The following is a 20,302-nucleotide window of genomic DNA, read 5'->3' as shown; positions in this document are numbered from 1 at the left end:
TAAGAATTCACCAGCTATTATACTCTATAGCTTACAACACTAAACCCCTGACATTCACGCTGCTGCCTGTGAAGCTCTGTCTTCTTTTCAGAATTAGTTTCCTTTATATGCTTCTCAGCAAATCTAACTGGACAGATCTGTGGTGATATCATCCTTCAAACAACCAGCAGTTGTTAGCATATAATATAATTGACTAGATTTCTGCTGATGTCACTACTCAATTTATAAAAAACTCCAGTTGTTATATAAGAGTTTTCTAAGTGAATTAAATTAGACTTTCTCGGTTGTTATGTAATCTAGTCACGTATCTCACATAACAAAAATGGAAAGTATATAACAGGGTGCTGAAATAAATCTGCAATAACTTAATGTAATCATTATTGATGCTGAACATCTGTCAAATGTAGAATGAAATTATTCAATAGATACTTCAGACAAAAAGTGTATTCAGGAGTAAACCCTAAGATCCCTTCCTGTTTAAAGGATTTGTGATAATGATGATAATTGGACTTAATTTGTTCTATATCATATTTTTTTTTAATTACAAAATGCTAATCTAATTAGAAACATTGTATTGTATTCTTAGTCAATCTACATAACTGTGCTAACCTCAGACTGCTTGGCTGAAAGATTTTATTCCCATTTCATTGATCATAGGACGAGCATGATTCTTTGAAGTTACTTGTTCTGCCAATTTGCAAAATCAATAACACAAGCTAGAGAAAAAGTAATATAAAATAATTAAAAGGACAAACGACAAACATTTACATATTTATTTTAAAAAAATAACAAAACAGAATTTTATTCAAAGAATGACAAATAGGAAGTTGTGATGATCATATCATTCCTCCATGACATTAGCAGAATAGGTAACTGAAAATAGAAACAGTTGCAGACTGAGACATGCCAAGAAGTTACCATAACACATTTTCAGCACTTCTATTTCCAAAATGTAATATATGCTAGAATCAACAGGCTTCTAATAAAGCAGCTTATTGTAATTCAGAGCAGTGGAATGGAAGAAATGGTAGAGCGCTAGACTAAAGGTTTTATATTAATTCTTCTCTTACCTCAGTGCTCTGAGTTCAATACCTGTCAAAGTTTACTTTTTCTATCATTCCTTTGGTTTCAAATACACACAGATATATATATATATATATATATATATATATTAAGGGCATTACTATACATAAATGCCTCACGCTAGGAGGGACTCTTAAAGTCAAAACTACCATAATAAACACATCGTACATCGGTACAATGTGTTTATTATGGTAGTTTTGACTTTAAGAGTCCCTCCTAGTGTGAAGCATTTATGTATAGTAATGCCCTTAATATATATATATATGAGCGTGGCCGTTTTCGTGCGGGTGACACGTAAAAGCACCCACTACACTCTCTGAGTGGTTGGCGTTAGGAAGGGCATCCAGCTGTAGAAACTCTGCCAAATCAGACTGGAGCCTGGTGTTGCCATCCGGTTTCACCAGTCCTCAGTCAAATCGTCCAACCCATGCTAGCATGGAAAGCGGACGTTAAACGATGATGATGATATATATATATTTATTTATTTATGTGTTTCAAATTAATACATTTTTTTCATCATAAGGTTTTTCACGCTAACTACTTGATAAATTCTTATAAAAGATTTTATCCTATTTTTAAATTGTATATATATATATCATCATCGTCGTCGTTTAGCGTCCGCTTTCCATGCTAGCATGGGTTGGACGATTTGACTGAGGACTGGTGAACCAGGTGGCTACACCAGGCTCCAATCTGATTTGGCAGAGTTTCTACAGCTGGATGCCCTTCCTAACGCCAACCACTCCGAGAGTGTAGTGGGTGCTTTTACATGCCACCGGCACGAAGGCCAGTCAAGCGGTACTGGCAATGGCCATGCTCGAAATGGTGTCTTTTACGTGCCACCTGCACAGGAGCCAGTCCAGCGGCACTGGTAACGATCTCACTCGAATGTCTTTACACGTGCCATCACGTTTTCGCTTCGCTTTTGCTTGCCTCAACAGGTCTTTGCAAGCCGAGTTCCATGTCCAATGAAGGAGACAATGTTGGCATGGGTGCCAGCCGTCGAAATTAGTTTGATTTCCCTTGCCTCAACAGGTTTTCACAAGCGGAGTTTAGTGTCCAATGTAGGAAGATACGCATCCTGGAAGAGGCCTTGGATTTAGGTCTCACTTGGCTTGCCGGGTCTTCTCACGCACACCATATTTCCAAAGGTCACACACACACACACATACTCCAAAAAAAAAAAAAAAAATAATAATGGTTTTGTGTCAATCTATAGAATTATAATTAAAATGGTTTTGATGGTCAACAAATGTAAATTAAAGAATATCTCAGGTGAAATAGGAATAGTCAGTCAAATTGTTAAATGTCTATTAGAAAGAATTCCTAGGTTATATTTTGGATTTTGTGGCACAGTTTGACTGACATTTTAATTTTATTAAGGATTATCAAGTATATGTAACAGGTGACGAAAATACTAGACTTTTTACTCAGTTAAAAAAAAAATCACAAATTTATAAATGATGGCAGTGAGAAATGAGTGACATTCATCTTCAGCTGGAGAACATTAGCAGTATATGAAATGAAGGAAAAGATACTGCATTTCTAAAAGACATTAGAGATATTTTTAAAGTGAAATAGCTACAACTGATGGAAATGGTTTACCAAGAACTCACATACTGTGTTTTTTTTTAATTTGGTTGCTGCAAACCAAACCAGCATATATATATATATATATATATATATATATATATATATATATATATCTATATATATATATCTCAAGAGGTAATATTTATCCCCACTTAAACATGGATTTTCTGTTTTGACCACTACAGATAGCGGTGACTCATTTTCCCACCAGTACCAAAACAAGTGCTGGTGTCACAATTAGCAAGTAAGCTTGTAATATATATACACACACACATATGCATATGTGGGTACAGGACGTCACCAACAGCAAACAACATGAAATACGGCAACAAATGAGTTCAATACACAAACAACGAGAACAAATAGAAAACAAGACAAGTAACACAAAGAATGACCCTTCTTCTCTCTTCTAGCTTTTCTCTTGTCAAAGAAAATATTTCTCCAGCATTCGCTATTTTATCCTCGTTCTAGTCTAACAACCCTCCATGTTTGTCTTCCTTGTATGTCTCCACTGTCCTCTTTTTGTTCCCAACTTTGACCCTCCATAAATCCCAAATTTTATTTTGGTACTTATGGGGAGCAACTGTCTTTGAAGACTCATATTGTCGTTCAATGCTCGAAATGAGGAGTAACTAGACAGCCGACAACTGATGAAGGGTTGTTCTTTGGGTTACTTGTCCTGTTTTCCATTTGTTTCTCTCGTTGTTTGCGTATTGAACTCATCTGTTTTCGTATTTCGTATTATCCAATAGGCAATTTTATTATGACCAAGCCATTTTTATTGTACAACATACTATCTTGAGATTTAAGACTGATGCAATTGCCCTCATAATAGTAGACCCATTTCAAGTGATAAGATATCACTGATGAAATGCAAAATCATGTAACTTGCTAAATGTTTCAGGTACATTATCTTTGATAAAGCATAAATACACATAGCACTTCATAGAGATAAGTTTATCATGTAATTATTATGCAGCTGGTTAAAGTGAAAATGGCTTAGATCCCTTCACTGGCACTAAATTGTGTTCAAGGTCAAGATCTTTATCTTACATTAATTCTACCTAGTTGTTAAAAGGGTACAACTCCAAGTCACAAGTAGCAGGAATATTACAATATTAGAAAGTATTAGCTTGAAGTTTCATTACCTATTAGATTACTTTAGACAAACCTCTCTAGCTTATATAAACCAACCCCTTAGAGAGCATCTTATCAGCACAATCTCTGTTCTGGTACTGTTAATGTAGAGAACAACATAATAATAACAATAACAATTCTCAGTTTGTATGTAAACAAGAAAATACTGATATTCAGGTTATCATCAACGAGTAACTTTATTATAAAAATATTTAAAAAATTGTATTTCTCATTTTGATTTCTTCAAAATGTCAGTATATGAACCAATAAAAAAAAATGACAGCAAAAAGAAATTTAAAAAAAAGGCAAAATCACAAGTCTTTCATATTTTAACTTGATTAAACACTTAAAGATGAGTTTTCCATATATGAAACTTCAAATTTATAGAAAAGTAATGAGAAGTTGTGATATTTGTGTTTCTCAAGGATATTAACAACATTAATGAAAGTAAGTGGTTGTAACTCAAGAATCGAATTTTTGTGTGGAGCTAATTTTTTTAATGAGAATCAAGCACTGTAGCTGTAACATTCATAACTAAAATGATGATGATCTTATTAAAAAAGAATAATGATCAAGATACCATTTACAAAATGATAATTAATGGAAATTGTCACATTCTTTATTATTTGTTTTAGATGTTCCTGTTTCTATAATATATTGCAGAATTAGGAGATAAATATTTATGAAAAAATTGTAAAATAAGATACACACACACACACACACATATATATATATATATATATATATATATATATATATATATATATATGAGATCAGATAAGAAGGATAAGTAATAAAAAACAAAGGGACAGAGGAAGAGAACAAGAGAGAGACAAAGCGAATGAAAAGGATGTACAATGAAAAAGAATGGAGAATGAAAAGGTATTATAAAAAAAAGAAAAAGTGATAGAGCAAGGAAAATCATGGAAAATTTTAACAGTTGGTGACTAGTTTTTGTTTCTCTTCTTTTTTTTTTTTTTGATGTTGCTTTCCTCTTCAGTTTGACATAGGAGTCAGTTATGAAAAAGTATAAAAAAAAAAAGAAAAGAGAAGGACCAGTCCTTCATGTAAAAGTTGTAGCTATGAGGATTCTTGTAGATTTTCTCATCATTGGGACATATCACCTCAATATATGGTTTATGTGACCCTGCAAGCCAAGAGAAAAAAGAAATGAAAAGAAATACAATAATTTGAATCTGTGTATATCAAGCAGAAAGTTAATAAACTGATGTAAATTTCAGTTGTCAACGTCATCATTAATGTCCATTCATGAGTGAAAGTAATTATTTAACAAGTCAATGCAAAAGCATCTATCATCTATCACCTGCTCACCCAGAGATAAACACCAACCATTCACATTACGGTCATAAGCAACACAGTTGTCTCCCCTGCATATAATGGCTAATGCCTATTAAAACTCGGTCATTTTCTCGGTTCACTTGTCCACCTTTCCCTTACTCGTTAATGTTGCATTTCGTTGAACAACATCGCAATTCATTCTTTTCAAAATCCATCAGGATTCCACATTCAATGCCCATATCTCTTTATCAATACGTAATTGAAACACGCAGCAGATATTATCTTGCACAAGTAGTAGTAGACGTTCATCAATGCCAAACTTAATTATATAAGCATGAGGTCTAAAATTTGTAAGGAAAATATAAGCCAAATGAATTTACCCTTACTTGACTAGTACCTACATTCTCAGGACTAAAGAATTAAAAGCAAAGTTGAACCAAGCACGATTTAATCTCAGAAAGAAGAGACGAGTTAGAATATTCAAAAATATTTAGCCCAGCATGCCACCAGTGCTACTAGTCTTCTGCTGTTTTAGCTCACATTAATAGCATAAATTCCAACACGGCTTTGACAAAAATCTTCTGCAAATGTTTTGTCTTTACAGAAGGACACTTTATTTACATAACTCACATGGAGATGTATCTTTTTTTCACTAAATGCTATAAAATAAGAAATTAAAAGCACCTTATGGTTCCAGACTTTTTTACAGATTAGAAACAGCAAAACGTTTATTGTATTAATGTTTAAAAAAAAGCATTTAACTCTTCAAAATCTAATTAATAATCTAAATAAGCCATCAATGTGCAGTGGAATCACAGGTAGATTAACAGATAGAGTTGTCTTTGTATGTAGCACATGTGCAGGAAAAATAAGCACTAAGAGCACACTGAACTTAGATTCTCTCAAATGCCCAGGAGGCTCTCTTGAGGTTGTAGATAGTTTCTGTTACCTAGGTGACCAAATTAGCAATGGTGCAGGATGCTCTGAAAGTATTGTTTTTAGAATAAGAATAGGGTGGAGGAAGTTCAGAGGGCTATTCTGTTGGTAACAAAAGGACTCTCTCTCAGAGTGAAAGGTAGACTGTATGACACTTGTGTTGCAAATGGCTATACTCCACGGTAGTGAGATATGGGCTCTGAATGTAGAAGACATGAATAGACTGGAGAGAAATGAAGGCAGTATGCTCTGTTGGATGTGCAACATCAGTGCAGCCAAGTGCAAATGTATTGAGAGAAAAGTTAAGCATAAGAGGAATCAAATGTAGCATGCATGAGAGAAGACTATGTTGGTTTGGACATGTGATGCATATGAATAAGAACAGCTGCATAAAGACGTGCCGATCACTGACAGTGGATGGTACCTGTGGCAGAGGGAGACCCAGGAAGATGTGGGATGAAGTGGTAAGGACCGATCTTAGAATGTTGGGCCTCACGGAGGTTCTATGAGATTCAGCAAAACTGAGTTCTAGAAGTGCTGTGTGTTACCTCTCCCCAATCCTGTCCTCATGGCCCAGTTTCTCTGTATCAATGCTATCCGATAGCCCCACCCACCTCTGTATACCCAGGTTTTCACCATTCACTGCATTCCTCTTCTTCACTCTCTACTTAAGCATTTTTGGCAATGTCTTGCCACCTATTATGACCTTCAAGCCATAAGGGTATGCCCTAGTGCTTGCCACCATCTATCTATCTCTTACTCAACCATCCTATTTATATTCTGATCCCCACCCCTTGTGAGTATGCCTGGCATTTTGCTACCATCCCTATCCTGCAAATAGTGTATCAGCGGTATATAATTCAGTTGGGTTGAATTCATCTCAAGCTGCACTCAAAATGTTGAACTTAGCATAACAAACTAACTAAGCAGTTATTAATTTTACAGTGTTTCTGCTGTAATTGACAGTAGTGAGTCAATAGCAATTTACAGTTAGGTAGACTGGGTTATTGAAAGTTAAATACTTTGGCCATAAACACAGAATGGTGCCAAGATATGATGAGTTGAATTCTTGGCTTTCTTTCTATCACTTCCATTTTATTTATCTATCTATTTTAACACAATTTTAAATTCAAAATCACCAATATTTTGATAGTCAAAGAACATTCATATTTTCCCAAGTCTTTTACGGTCAGTTAATCCTACATGTTTAACCATTCTTGTTATTATTACAATCACAGTAACATGGAAAAATTAGCATTTTCTGTGCCATTGTGTATGCAATAAGCCTTTCTATTATAGGTACAAGGCTTGATATTTTGGAAAGTCCATTACATCGACCTCAGTGTGCAACTGCTACTTATTTCATTGACCCCGAAAGGATGAAAGGCAAGGTCGACCATGGCAATATTTGAACTCAGAACATAAAGACAGACGAATTGCCACAAAGCATTTTGTTGAGCAATTTTAACAATTTTGCTAGCTCAGTGAGTTAAAAAAGAAAAACGAGGACTTCAGTGAGATTTGAAATCAGAATGTAAAGATTTGTAACTACATGACAATGTGCCTGATGATCTGATGACTCTGGCAGTCCATCATCATCATTGTGTATGTAATAATCACAGGAAAATATGTGTTTTAAAGAGTAGTGGATTACAGGCAAGTAACTTTTTTCTGTTGCTTAGTCACAGAAGGGCGGTGCCCATGAAACTTCTCACTGCTCTTGAGATTGATTGAAAGAAGAAAGGACTGGAGTCTTGGCCTGATTCTTACAACAGTATGACTCTGATAAAGGTGCCAAAAGGTCCAGATTTTGGTGGTGTGAACATAAATCTATCACTAAAGGCTTCCACACATTTCACTCACAATACCTTGAAAGACACAAGGTAGAAGACAATTGCTCAAATGTGGTGGGGACTGAACCAAAAAAACTACATGGTTGTAAAGTTAACTTCTTAACAACACATCTTTGCATTTTATATCGAGTGTGGCCGTTGCCAGTACCGCCTGACTGGCCTTCGTGCAGGTGACACGTAAAAGCACCCACTACACTCTCCGAGTGGTTGGCGTTAGGAAGGGAATCCAGCTGTAGAAACACTGCCAAATCAGATTGGAGCCTGGTGTAGCCATCTGGTTTCACCAGTCCTCAGTCAAATCGTCCAACCCATGCTAGCATGGAAAGCGGACGTTAAACGACGACGACGATATTGTAAATAATAGCATGGCTGATCACAGATTTCTCATAGGCCAGTCACTGGTTCACTGCATGCATTGCAGTGAGAGTAATAAAGGAGTGCCAGTGCAACTCGGACAGAGCACATACCACAGGGTATCTGTTCAAAAGCTCTGAATTTATCTATTTTCTCACTAATACGTATATGAGTGTTTCTACATGATTTCCAGTCATCATGAGAAATTTGTTGACTAAAGCAATGGTAAAGGAGACTTTCCCAAAGTTCCATACATTGGGACAGAACTGAACCACCCGGCTGAAAAGCAAACTTCATAATTACAGAGCCCTATCTGTGCTATATTTTAAAAATACTTTTCATTAGTTTACATACACATCGATAAAGTTGAGATAATTGAGGGAGACAACTCCGATTAAAATAGTCATGTTTAGAGTTGTCTTTTATAACAAAAACCTCACTACTACCACATCTCTCTCTTTGAAAAGAAATGTCGGTAATAGCAGTTTTCTATTTCCTCCGTAACTTTAAAGCAGCAAGTACCAATTTTTTTCTGATACACTAGTATTCCATCCACGAGGATGCCAGTGTATCGCTTGCAGTGGTTTAATAATCTGTTTACATCTTTTCTGCTGTAGAGAGGCAATTTTCACCAGGTGAAAATCATCACCATCACCATCACCACCACCACCACCACCACCACCATCATCACCACCACCACCACCACCACCACCACCATCATCATCATCACCTCCACCACCACCACCATCATCATTTAACGTCCGCCTTCCATGCTAGCAAGGATTGGACTGTTTTTCAGGAGCTGGCCAGGTAGAAGACTATCCCAGGCTACTGTGACTGTTTTGGCAAGGCTTTTTACGACTGGATGCCCCTTCCTTAACACCAACCACCCTGCAGAGTGGACAGTGCTTTTTACATGGCACCAGCACAGGTGAGGTCAGTTTTGGCATGGTTTTTACAGCTGGATGCCCATCCAGAATGCCAACCGCTTCACAGTGCGAACTGGATGCTTTTTGCCAGCACAGGTGAGGTCAATCTTGGCAAGGTTTTTACATATATATGTTCTATCTCTTGTTTCAGTCACTGAACTGTACTCATGCTGGGGCATTGCATCGAAGAGTATTTAGTCGAACAAATCGACCGTAGTACTTTTTTTTTTAACCTTGTACTTATTTTATTAGTCTCTTGCCAAACTGCTAAATTATGAGGATGTAAACAAACCGACACTGGTGGTCAAGCAGCAGTATGGGAAACACACACACAAACAAACATGACAGGCTTCTTTAAGTTTCCATCGGTCAAATCCACTCACAAGGCTTTGGATGACCTGTGGCTATAGTAGAAGACACTTGCCTAAGGTACTATGCAGTGGGACACTGAACCCAGGACCATGTGTTTGGGAAGCAAACATCATACCACAGAGCCATGCCTGCGCCTATATGAAGAAAATTATTTCAGACCTCACCCACCACCAAAAAAACCAAACTAAAAATGAAGCTAAATGAAGCTATAATCCATAAACAATATAATACTTACAGAGTCTCCTGCAGCACACATGATGCATGACCGAGGCTGAGAGTATATGACAGGGTATGAATATGGGGCGGATGAAACATCCATATTGTCATCATTGGGTTCTGATCGCGATGGGACAGTTGACGATTTAAAGGAGATGTTTGTATTAAACTACAAATAAAGAAAGGCAAATAATTACATTATTGGACAATAACGGGATCAAGTGACTATTAAACTAATGTCCTCCTATTCTACCAGAGTGAAACAATAATGTATTTTAACTTGGCACAAAATGAGGTTATTTTATAGAGGAGAGAGAAACAGGAAGCTACAGCATTTATATCTTTTCCGTAGATATTAACCTTTTCATAACTATAATTCCAATAAAATACACAAGTGCTTTAATTGACATTGATTTCAAATTTTGGCACAAGGCCAGCAATTTCAGGAGAGGTGGGTTAAATTGATTACATTGACTCCAGTATTCAATTGATACTTATTTTATCAACCCTGAAAGGATGAAAGACAAAATTGACCTCAGTGGAATTTGAACTCAGAACATGAAGATGGACAAAATGCTTAGCGGCATTTTGTCCAGGCCAGCATGCTAATGATTCTGCCAGCTCACTGCCTTGTGTGTTTTAATTAATATTGAAACTAATAAAGAATTTAACTTCAATCATTAAAGCTGGTGTTTTAAACTTAAATACCTTAGCAAAAGTTACTTATAAAACATTAATAGACTCAATTCAGTTTTTGTGCCTATCTTCATGGTCATGAATGATGGGTAATGAGCAAAAAGAGTACAAATGTGAATATAAGAAGCCAAAATGGGGTTTTCCTGAAGGATCTCAGAGGTAACAATATTTAACAGGGTGCATAGCTCAGAGATCAGGGAGTCTCTCCAAGTTGAGACACTACTTCTGTGCATTGAGAGGTTGCAACTCCATTACTGTGGACATGCGATTAGAATGTTGCAGAAAAAATTACGAAACAGATTCATCTATGCAAGCCAACCAGTAAGAGATGTAGAGGTAGACCAAGAACATGAGGGTTGGATAATATCCATAGTCTTAGTTGGTTACATTTGGGAATCCAGCTGGAAAGTTTAATGACAGTTGCTCCTGACAGGAACTCTATGAAAGAGATGCTTGAGGACTCTACACCAACAAACCTCCCAGGAATACTGGACAGAGATGGATGGATGGAGATTTAACATAAACATGAAGATTTTAAAAGAGAAGAAGTGGTCTTGAGCAAGCTGGTATCAGATGGGTTAAGACATTCAAGTATTTACCTCTTAACAGTATTTTCCACCACTTCATAAAATGTTTTATTTCTTGAGTTGTTAATTAATTTAGACTAATATATTATTGGTGTGTAATTTCTTGATTTCAGAACAATGAAATGTCAACAACACAACTGTGTGATACTTTTTTAAAATTTCAATGTAATTTTGTTTAATTTTCATAGATCTAAGATATTTAATTTAGTTTGAATTGGTTTTGAAGTAACTGAATATGATCTTGCAACTGGTTTTCAATCAATTTATTCTTATGTCAGAAGCTTGGTCTTGATGTAACACTATTCCAGGGAGTAGTTTGTTGGTAATAGTGTTGAGTATAGATACAAGAGAGCATCTCTCTTCACTAACCCACCAACTGAGCAAATGAGGGAGCCTCCAGACCAGAGAGAGTGATTCTCTTTATATCTGAAGGCACACTGAGTTAAGCATAAACTAATAGGATTGTATTAAAACAAATTATGGAAAAATATGGAAAAAAGTAATTGTACTTATTAAGAAGATAAATAAACATGTAAATTTGTTCTTAAATTGTCACAAAAATATCTTGAAAATCATTAAAAAAAATATAATTCAAATCAACAAGATTTTTTTGAGCACAAAATCTACACTGCTTCTTGAAGGCTGCACACAAGAAACTCAGGCTGAAAGCTTTCCACTTACACTCTAATCATTTGCTTAACCTGCAAGAAATAGCAGCTGGTTTCCTTTAAACTGTACATTTACATCTTTAAAAAAAATTATGAACACATTGGAAAGTGTAGTCCAAGATATACTATGTCCAAAAATAAGATGGGATTGTTATGGCTGGAATGCTTTGATCATAGATCTGTTCAATTAGGACTGATCTAAAACTAATAACAACAGGGGAACCTCCATATGGTCACTAGCCTTGTTAGAAATAGCAGCCAGTTCTATTCAAATTATAATTTATCATCTTGGACAAAGAAGGACAAATTGCATAATGTAGTACTATATTCACTATACATGAAAAAGGCAGAATAGTCATGGTTGGAGTTCCTTTAATCATAAGTCTGCATGATCAGAGCTGACCTGATGTTAACCCTTTAGCATTTAAACCAGCCCTGTCAAGCCAAAATATTCTGTTTTATGTTCAAACTGGCTAGATCCAGCCTCTGGTATCCATCCTTCAAAGTCATTCTAAAAATTAACAATCACATCATCAAAATCTCAAAGCTGTGATATAATGCATGATTAATCCAAAACAATGTGAATAAATAAGTTTTACATTTGACAGAGAAATCTGGATGCTAAAGAGTAAAACTACAATGAGACACTAAACAAGAGGTTATTTTCTGTGATTATAAACTAAACATGAAATAAAAGCTTTCTGCATCAAATATTAGGTGGTTTTTACCTTGGGACATTTCACTATAATATTATTACTAGGCATTAGTCATGACATTTAAGAGGCTGAAACTGAAAATTTGGAGTTAATAGACCAGCACTGAATCCCTATCCAACAGTGCCTTCTCAGTAAATAACAATTACGACTGTCAGAAGCCAAAGGATAGAATATGATATTGTTTTTTCCACATTCTTGTTTACCATTTTGAAACTGAAAGTATTAGCATGACCTCAATTCTGACCTTTTATAAGGATGAGCTTGCTGACAAAGTGGTATTAGTCACAATTTTCTTACATAACATCATGCTAAGGAGTGTAATGTTTAGTATAAATTCTATGACTAAAGTTGCAGCATGTTTTTACTCTTCCCGCATTAGAATACTGTTTATATTTACCCAGTACATTTTGACTCAAAACCAAACAACAACAACACAGAATCTCAACTTATTTGATACTTCTATAGCTTCAATTGCTTCTGTGTGTTGAAGAATTTAGAACTTGAAAGACACAAAGATATATGAACAATTCTTGCTACAAAGGAATACAAGAATAAATACCTATCTACACACACACACAAAAGATGCCTGCCTACCCATCCATCCATCCATCCATCCATCTATCTATACATATATATATATATATACACACACATATGTATAGATATGTTCATACAAACATACATTTGTATATAGATATATATGTGCAGGAGTGGGTGTGTGGTAAGTAGCTTGCTTACCAACCACATGGTTCTGGGTTCAGTCCCACTGAGTGGCACCTTGGGCAAGTGTCTTCTACTATAGCCTCGGGCCAACCACAGCCTTGTGAGTTGATTTGGTAGACGGAAACTGAAAGAAGCCCGTTGTATGTATATATATATATATATATATAATATAATATAAATTGGACATGGGCGATCGTTGTATTCTTTCTTGTCTTCAGGTTCACAGCCTAACAGCCGGGTGGATTCGCATGAAAAATGGCACACATGTGGAGACAGGTGCATAGATTGGAATGCGGTTTGTATTTTTCTCCTAGCTCCCATACTTACCGAGAAAATCGATTAAAACCTTTTCTAATGGAATTCCCCTGTTTGTTCCACCATTAAAACAACCAGTTGCTCACACAGCCGGCATATACCATTTCGCTAGCAACAAGGGGAGTACAGGATGACAGTCAGCCAAAACTTTCGCTATGCTGTCTCACTTCTTTTCTGACAAGGTGGTAGGAGGGGGGTGGAATCAGGAAATTGTCATACAACTGGAGGCTCCAATCGAAACAGAGGACCCGAAATGATAAGGTTGAGAAACGCTGTTATAGATTATGCCTAACAGAAAACGATCACAAACAGACCGGGTGAAACCGGGCTTAGCTGCTAGTATATATATATATATATATATATATATATATATATATATATATATATATATATGTATACACACACATATATATGTATATGTTTGTGTGTATGTGTTTGTCTCCCCAACATCGCTTGACAACCGATGCTGGTGTGTTTACGTCCCCGTCACTTAGCGGTTTGGCAAGAGAGACCGATAGAATAAGTACTAGGCTTACAAAGAATAAGTCCTGGGGTCGATTTACTTGACTAAAGGTGGTGCTCCAGCATGGCCGCAGTCAAATGACTGAAACGAATAAAAAAAGCATATATATATATATACACACACACACACACACACACACACACATATTCTTACAGTTATACATCATCATCTTCATTTAATGTCTACATTTCCCTGCTTGCCTGGGTGAGATGGAATTTGTTGAAGCAGATTTTCAATACCCAAATGCCTTTCCTGTTGTCAATCCCCATCTGTTTCCAAGTAAGGCAATATTTCTTAACGAATGGACAAGTTTTCAAAGTAGAATGGAAATGAGGAAACACATACATCAAGACTTTGGCTGGCCCTGGGCTATAAGAGAAAACACTTGCTCAAGGTGCCACACAGTAAGACTAAACCCAAAATCACAAGTTTGAGAAGCAGACTTCTTGAACACACAGTCATGCTTGTACCTATATCATCATCATCATCATTTAATGTCCATTTTCCGTGCTGGCATGGGTGGGACAGTTTGACCAGAGTGGGCAAGCTGCACCTGGTTCCAGTCTGATTCAGCTTGGATACCCTATGGTTGGATACCCTCCCTAATGCCAACTACTTAACAGAGTGTGTTGGGTGCTTTTTATGTGGCACCATATACATCTTAAAACTAAAATATGAGTATCATCATGGAAATAAATCCATAATCTAGCACATTGATAATTATTATAGGTCCCTATACCATTTCTTAATTTTAGAAATGATATAGTCTGAAATGAGCTGGCAAGTCCGAAGCCCATAACAAGCTCTACTGTCTGCTTTGACCTGTTTTTTTTTACAGCTGGACCTCTTTTCCTAATGCTAACCATTTTATAATGTGGACTGTATGCTTTTCACATGACGCAAGCAGCAGGGACTTATAATAATATATTCTTTACTTCTTTAGTTTGTTTTAGCCATCATGATTAAAACCATACTGGAGCACTGGAGACCCAGGAAGAAATGGGATGAGGTGGTGAGGGCTGACCTCACCACTCTGAGCTTCACGGCGAAGATGATAAAGGACTGGGATGTCTGGAGATATGAGGTTGTTGAAAAGACTCATCCTCCTCAGCGAAACTGAGTTCTGGAAAAGCTAAATATATATTGGTCTCTGCACCCACATGTTACAGATTCATTCCACTCCCCACTGAACTAAATTACCTCCCATCATAATCTATGTATGACCTTTTCTTCTCTCAGCTCCTACAAATTACCCCAACCATATCATCTCTCTCTCTTTTCTCCTCCCCTTCTTAACTGTATCATCATTACTATCAAACCATTCTCACTCCCTGTCCCTCACTCTTCTGCATCTTGCTATCTTACCCAACTCATGGCTCATTGAACATCCACTCTGAAAACCACTAGCATAGCTAGAGTGTGTCACTTGGGGCAGCCTTTCCATCTGCATCCACCCCACCCCCCAAAAAAACACATATTGCCTACAGCAGACCCAAAAGTGCCACCCAGGGCGAACCGCCCCTACCAACTCCCTAATTATGCTAGTGTCTGCAACCCTACCTAATTTTTACAGATGCTGCTTGCTTTCCTATCCCTCCATCTCCTGCTCCCCATAAAAAGCTCGAAATCACCTACCCATCCACCCACTTCTACTCACTTTGTACCTAGAGGGGCCATCTGGGCATCTCATTGCCACTATCTATCTCTTTGCAGCTTCTATTGATCATTTCTCTTTCCTCTTTCTCCCGCTCTTCCACTAAATGTGAGTAGCCATGCAGATCCTCTACAAAAACCTGCCCTGATCCCATTCCCTTCACTCACACTTTAAACTCTTCTCACCTAGCAGAAATCTGACCCTACCTCCTCTGAGATTAGTAATCCTATGAGCTGTACGGTGACTTCAATGGTGGCATGAAAAAAAGCATCCAGCACATGCAGTAAAGTGGTTGATATTAGGAAGGGCATCCAGCCATAGAAACCGTGTCAAAACAGACACTGAGCATGATGCAGTTTTTGGACCCATAGTTTCCTGCCAAACCATCCAATGTTAAAATGATGATGATGATGATGATAAACTCTCATAGCTGAGGAAGGCGAAGGGTCGTATATAATAATAGATACCATGTACAAGGACATAAGTTTAACATGGAATTGCAAGTGGCACAGATAGTTTATCACATGTAGCCTGTCTTCTGAATGTGATTCCATATCAAATGGCAAAGTGACTTTGAGATTCCAAACCAAAGTTGAGTATCATAGCTAAACCTAGCAATACAACATAAAAAACAAATTAACAAGTCATGTGTCAAAGTTCATGCTGTTAATTATACTTAAACCAGCTAATTGTCCTTATTCCCAACTAGCTAGGGTGGGCCATTTTTTTTTTTAGTAACAAACATTGCAATATCAGATATTTTTCAGTAACTTCTGAACTGAAACTTCCAATAATTTCAATAGAGGAAGTAATGTAGTGTCAGCTGATGTTTGTAATCATCCCAGTATAAGTTTCAAGGAGGAGACATTCTACAAATTCCCTGTAAAACAAATATTCTATCTAATATTTTATGATGCATGATTCACTGCCGCCGTCGCCACCACCACCACCACGACTGCTGCTTCCAAATGGTGACCACTTTACAGTGAGAACTGGATGCTTTTTACATAGCACCAGCACTGATGGGGTTACTAAGTAACCTGCAAGACAAAGATCCTTTGAGGGGGTGATGTACTGGAGAAGATGGCCCTGTGCCAGGTGATGAGAGGTTTGAGTGTAACAGAGGGACAGAAACAGGTGTCTTGTTGTGGAGAGGAGATACAAATAAAAAATATAAAATTGATTTTTTTTTTTTAATTTACATAAAAGGACTAATTCTGTAAGTAAATATGAATATTTGTGCATGAATGCACACACCTCCATGCATGCAATGATTCAGTACATTCAACAGTCAGGAATAGATATCAGAGAACCTGGTAATGTTATCAGTGAAAGACTGTGGTCCTATCCATGAAAATATTTCTCACTTGCTTGTTCAATACCATGAAACTGGACTAAGTACCAGCCCTTAAAAAACTCATCAGGGCTACAATAGAATTCACACACAGGATATTGTATAGCATAAGTGATAGTCTACACTCAAGTATAGCTCCTACATCTGAAAAGACTATTCATCATATATTCTGTCATACAGATATTTTCTAAACAACGTACAAAAAAAAAGTTAGTCACTTGATAGAAAGACTTTTACTCATCAATATTCTACAATCTTTGATCAATTAACAAGATATGTCTGCCTTGCTTTACTCATCAATATTCTACAATCTTTCATCCATTAACAAAATATGTCTGCCCAGCTTTACTCATCAATATTCTACAATCTTTGATCCATCAACAACATATGTCTGCTCTGCATTTCCTCTATTCATACTACTCACACATATTAATTTAATGAATCCTCAAACCGATGAGAGAACTTCTGTGGCCTACAGGACTGTGGCCTACAGGACTCTCTGAACAGCACATCTAATGAAAAATTACCATGAATTGTTTTAGTAGTGTGGCCCATAAGATGAGCCATGTTTCATGTGGCCTGCTTCCCAAAAAAGGTTGCCCATGCCAGTTCTATGTGATCACTCAAACTGTTAGAAATAATAGCAAAATCTCCATCATATCACTTTAATAAAGTCACATTGAATAATGTAGAATCCAAGACACAATGTTTCTGAAAAGAAAGGCAAGATGGTCATGATTAGACTGCTTTTGATCATAAGTATGTTTGACCAGGACCAACCAGGAAGTAAAGCAATGAAATGAATTCACATCTTCACCTCCTCCTCCTCTCTTTACCAATCCATCTTACTCCAGCTTGGCACCATCTTTTTAGATATCTGTCACTCATGTTTTTTCTCCTACTCTAACTGCTAGATTCAAATTTAACTTAATTCATGCCATCTTAGTTACTCCTATTCTTCCCACCCAAGAAGTGTCAGCAAAAATCTACAGGAACTTTCCCCACTTCATCAAACTAATTCATAACAAAATGAAAAAAAAAAAAAAAAACATTTGATAAGTGGGATAAGGACTCTATGTAGTTTATGTAAAGCATGTCAACCTAGGAGACCCTATATTATTCATGTAATATAAATGTAAATTCACCAGTTGGCTTTGTAGTGGCACAAGCAGTCAGCGCCATATTGGGTGAGATCTCATGGCAGCCATTGCCATCTCTGAGACTGGAGTGAGATCTCACCTGCATCCATTTGCCATGCGCGAGCTCAGAATGAGGCTTGTGATGGTAAGCTATATAAAAGGAAGAAGCCACAAGGTTCGATCTTTTCCTCTTTGACTCGCGACTGCTCGCAGAGCACACCTCACTAGCTTGTCCTCTAGGCTAGTCCGCTTGTCGCATCTCCTGAGGCAATGGCCCGCATAATGGAGAACAATGAATTCATACCGCATGAGATAGCTGCAAAAGGGCAACATACCACACCTATGTATATATTGTAAATAAAACTAATGGAGAACCTGCATTTGCCTAATACTTCTTTACTTGACTGCTGGAGCCTTAGCAACATAAAGAATAAGAAATTAATGGGAGAAAGGCGATATTCAACTGATAGCCAGAACCTTGCCTCCCATTATAGCTTTTACGAACTGACGCCTTAGCTCTGGTTTCATTACATAAAGCAGATAAAAGATAAAAATACTCCTGGATAGAATATCAGTCTCTCTTGGATAACACCTGTAACTGATTTAGTATCTATTTCTGACAATTAAGTAAATCAAGGTAATGTGAATGAGTGAATTACACAAATACACAAAGAGACCCATAGAGTATATGTGAACAAGATCTATGTTGGTAGTCCATCTATAAGTTAATGTCTCAATACCATATTCACTTGATCAAGTTGCTTCTATATGCTACAACCACATGAAGAGCTGAACACAGAACTGCAAGCTAATAAAACACACTTGAATTATACAGCACTCCTACAACAAGGAAACAGTATATAATTCACATAATTGGCAGAATTGTTGTACATGGTTGCCTGATTGGTGAGAAATAGAAGCTACATTTCTTCAAATAACAACGAAGGGTCTTAAAAATGAAAGTATACGTTAGATAACATAGTCCTAAAAATACTATGGCTGGGAAGGAAAAAAGATGGTTTAGGCTGGAACACCAGTGAATGTAGGTTTACATCATTTATATGATTAGAGCTAACCAGGAGCTAAACAACAACAACTGAAAAGTCAACATCATGTGGATCATCATCATCATCATCATCGTTTAACGTCTGCTTTCCATGCTAGCATGGGTTGGACGATTTGACTGAGGACTGGTGAAACCGGATGGCAACACCAGGCTCCAATCTAATTTGGTGTTGCCATCCAGTTTCACCAGTCCTCAGTGGATATAACATAATAAAAGCAAAGAAATAATGGAAATACATTGAGTCACCTGAGGTAAACAGGAATTAGTCACAACAGCACAGCTGTTGATATTATCCAGCGATAGCTTGTTATCGGCACCAGACTCCACACAGGTAGATATAAATTTATTAGATGAAGGACGCAGTTTCTTCTGCAATGAAAAGAAACAAAGAAGAAATTTAAAAAAAAAAAAGAAAAAAAAAGTGAGACTAAATGTCTTGGTTTTGTTTTGTTTGTTTATTTCATTATCTTATTCTGAGAACACTTTATCAATTTTAATCCTTTAATTGAGATTAGAAACAGATATAATGGATAAGCATGAATATTATTAATGGCAATGGGTAGATTTGAACTCAGTTGTCAATTTTACAATGTCTACTGCTACTTGGAAAAATATATTACACCTACTTTGTGATGCAGGCACTACCCCCACAAAGTGACTGCTGCAGCTTCATGTTCTCTTAGAATGTACACCCCTAATCTATGTCATCCAACAATTAACCAGGTTGTTAAGATCTACATTTTCAAGTATTCAAGTCAAATTTTTCAAACCAAAGTTTACAGCCAAAAATCCCACATAAAATGCAGCCAAATATGTTTGACTGTTAACACTACAAATCTATATATATAAAACTGAGAATGTGTGAGTGTGTGTGTGTGATATATACATACACACACACACACACACACACACACACACACACACACACACATATATATATATATATATGTATATAAATAGAGTTATTAATATTTCTAAGTCTCTCTAAAGGAGACTACGGCAGCGGTACTGGAAATTAATAGTTATCGCCAAGCCAACATGGCAGTCCCAAAATTAGGATGAAAGCTGCCGTGAATTAGCTCCAAGAAG

The 20,302-nt window shown here is 36.7% G+C and overlaps 1 protein-coding gene across 1 annotated transcript in view; it reads right to left on the bottom strand.

Moving 5' to 3' along the window:
* Positions 1–759: 759 nt before the first annotated feature.
* Positions 760–20,302, bottom strand: part of LOC106871736 (uncharacterized) — a 34,168-nt gene continuing 14,625 nt past the window's right edge. The window contains exons 2-4 of the mRNA XM_014918353.3: positions 19,460–19,582; positions 9,792–9,941; positions 760–4,960 (exon numbers count right to left, since the gene is read on the bottom strand). Of these exons, the coding sequence (XP_014773839.1) occupies positions 4,934–4,960; positions 9,792–9,941; positions 19,460–19,582 (300 nt within the window). The 3' untranslated portion in view covers positions 760–4,933. The remainder of the gene's footprint in view (positions 4,961–9,791; positions 9,942–19,459; positions 19,583–20,302) is intronic.

Source organism: Octopus bimaculoides, chromosome 2 (genome assembly GCF_046866305.1).
Source record: "Octopus bimaculoides isolate indiv1 chromosome 2, ASM4686630v1, whole genome shotgun sequence".
Classification (NCBI taxonomy): domain Eukaryota; kingdom Metazoa; phylum Mollusca; class Cephalopoda; order Octopoda; family Octopodidae; genus Octopus; species Octopus bimaculoides.
The sequence above is the reverse complement of the archived record's forward strand: the minus strand, read 5'-3'. Positions and strand labels throughout refer to the sequence as shown.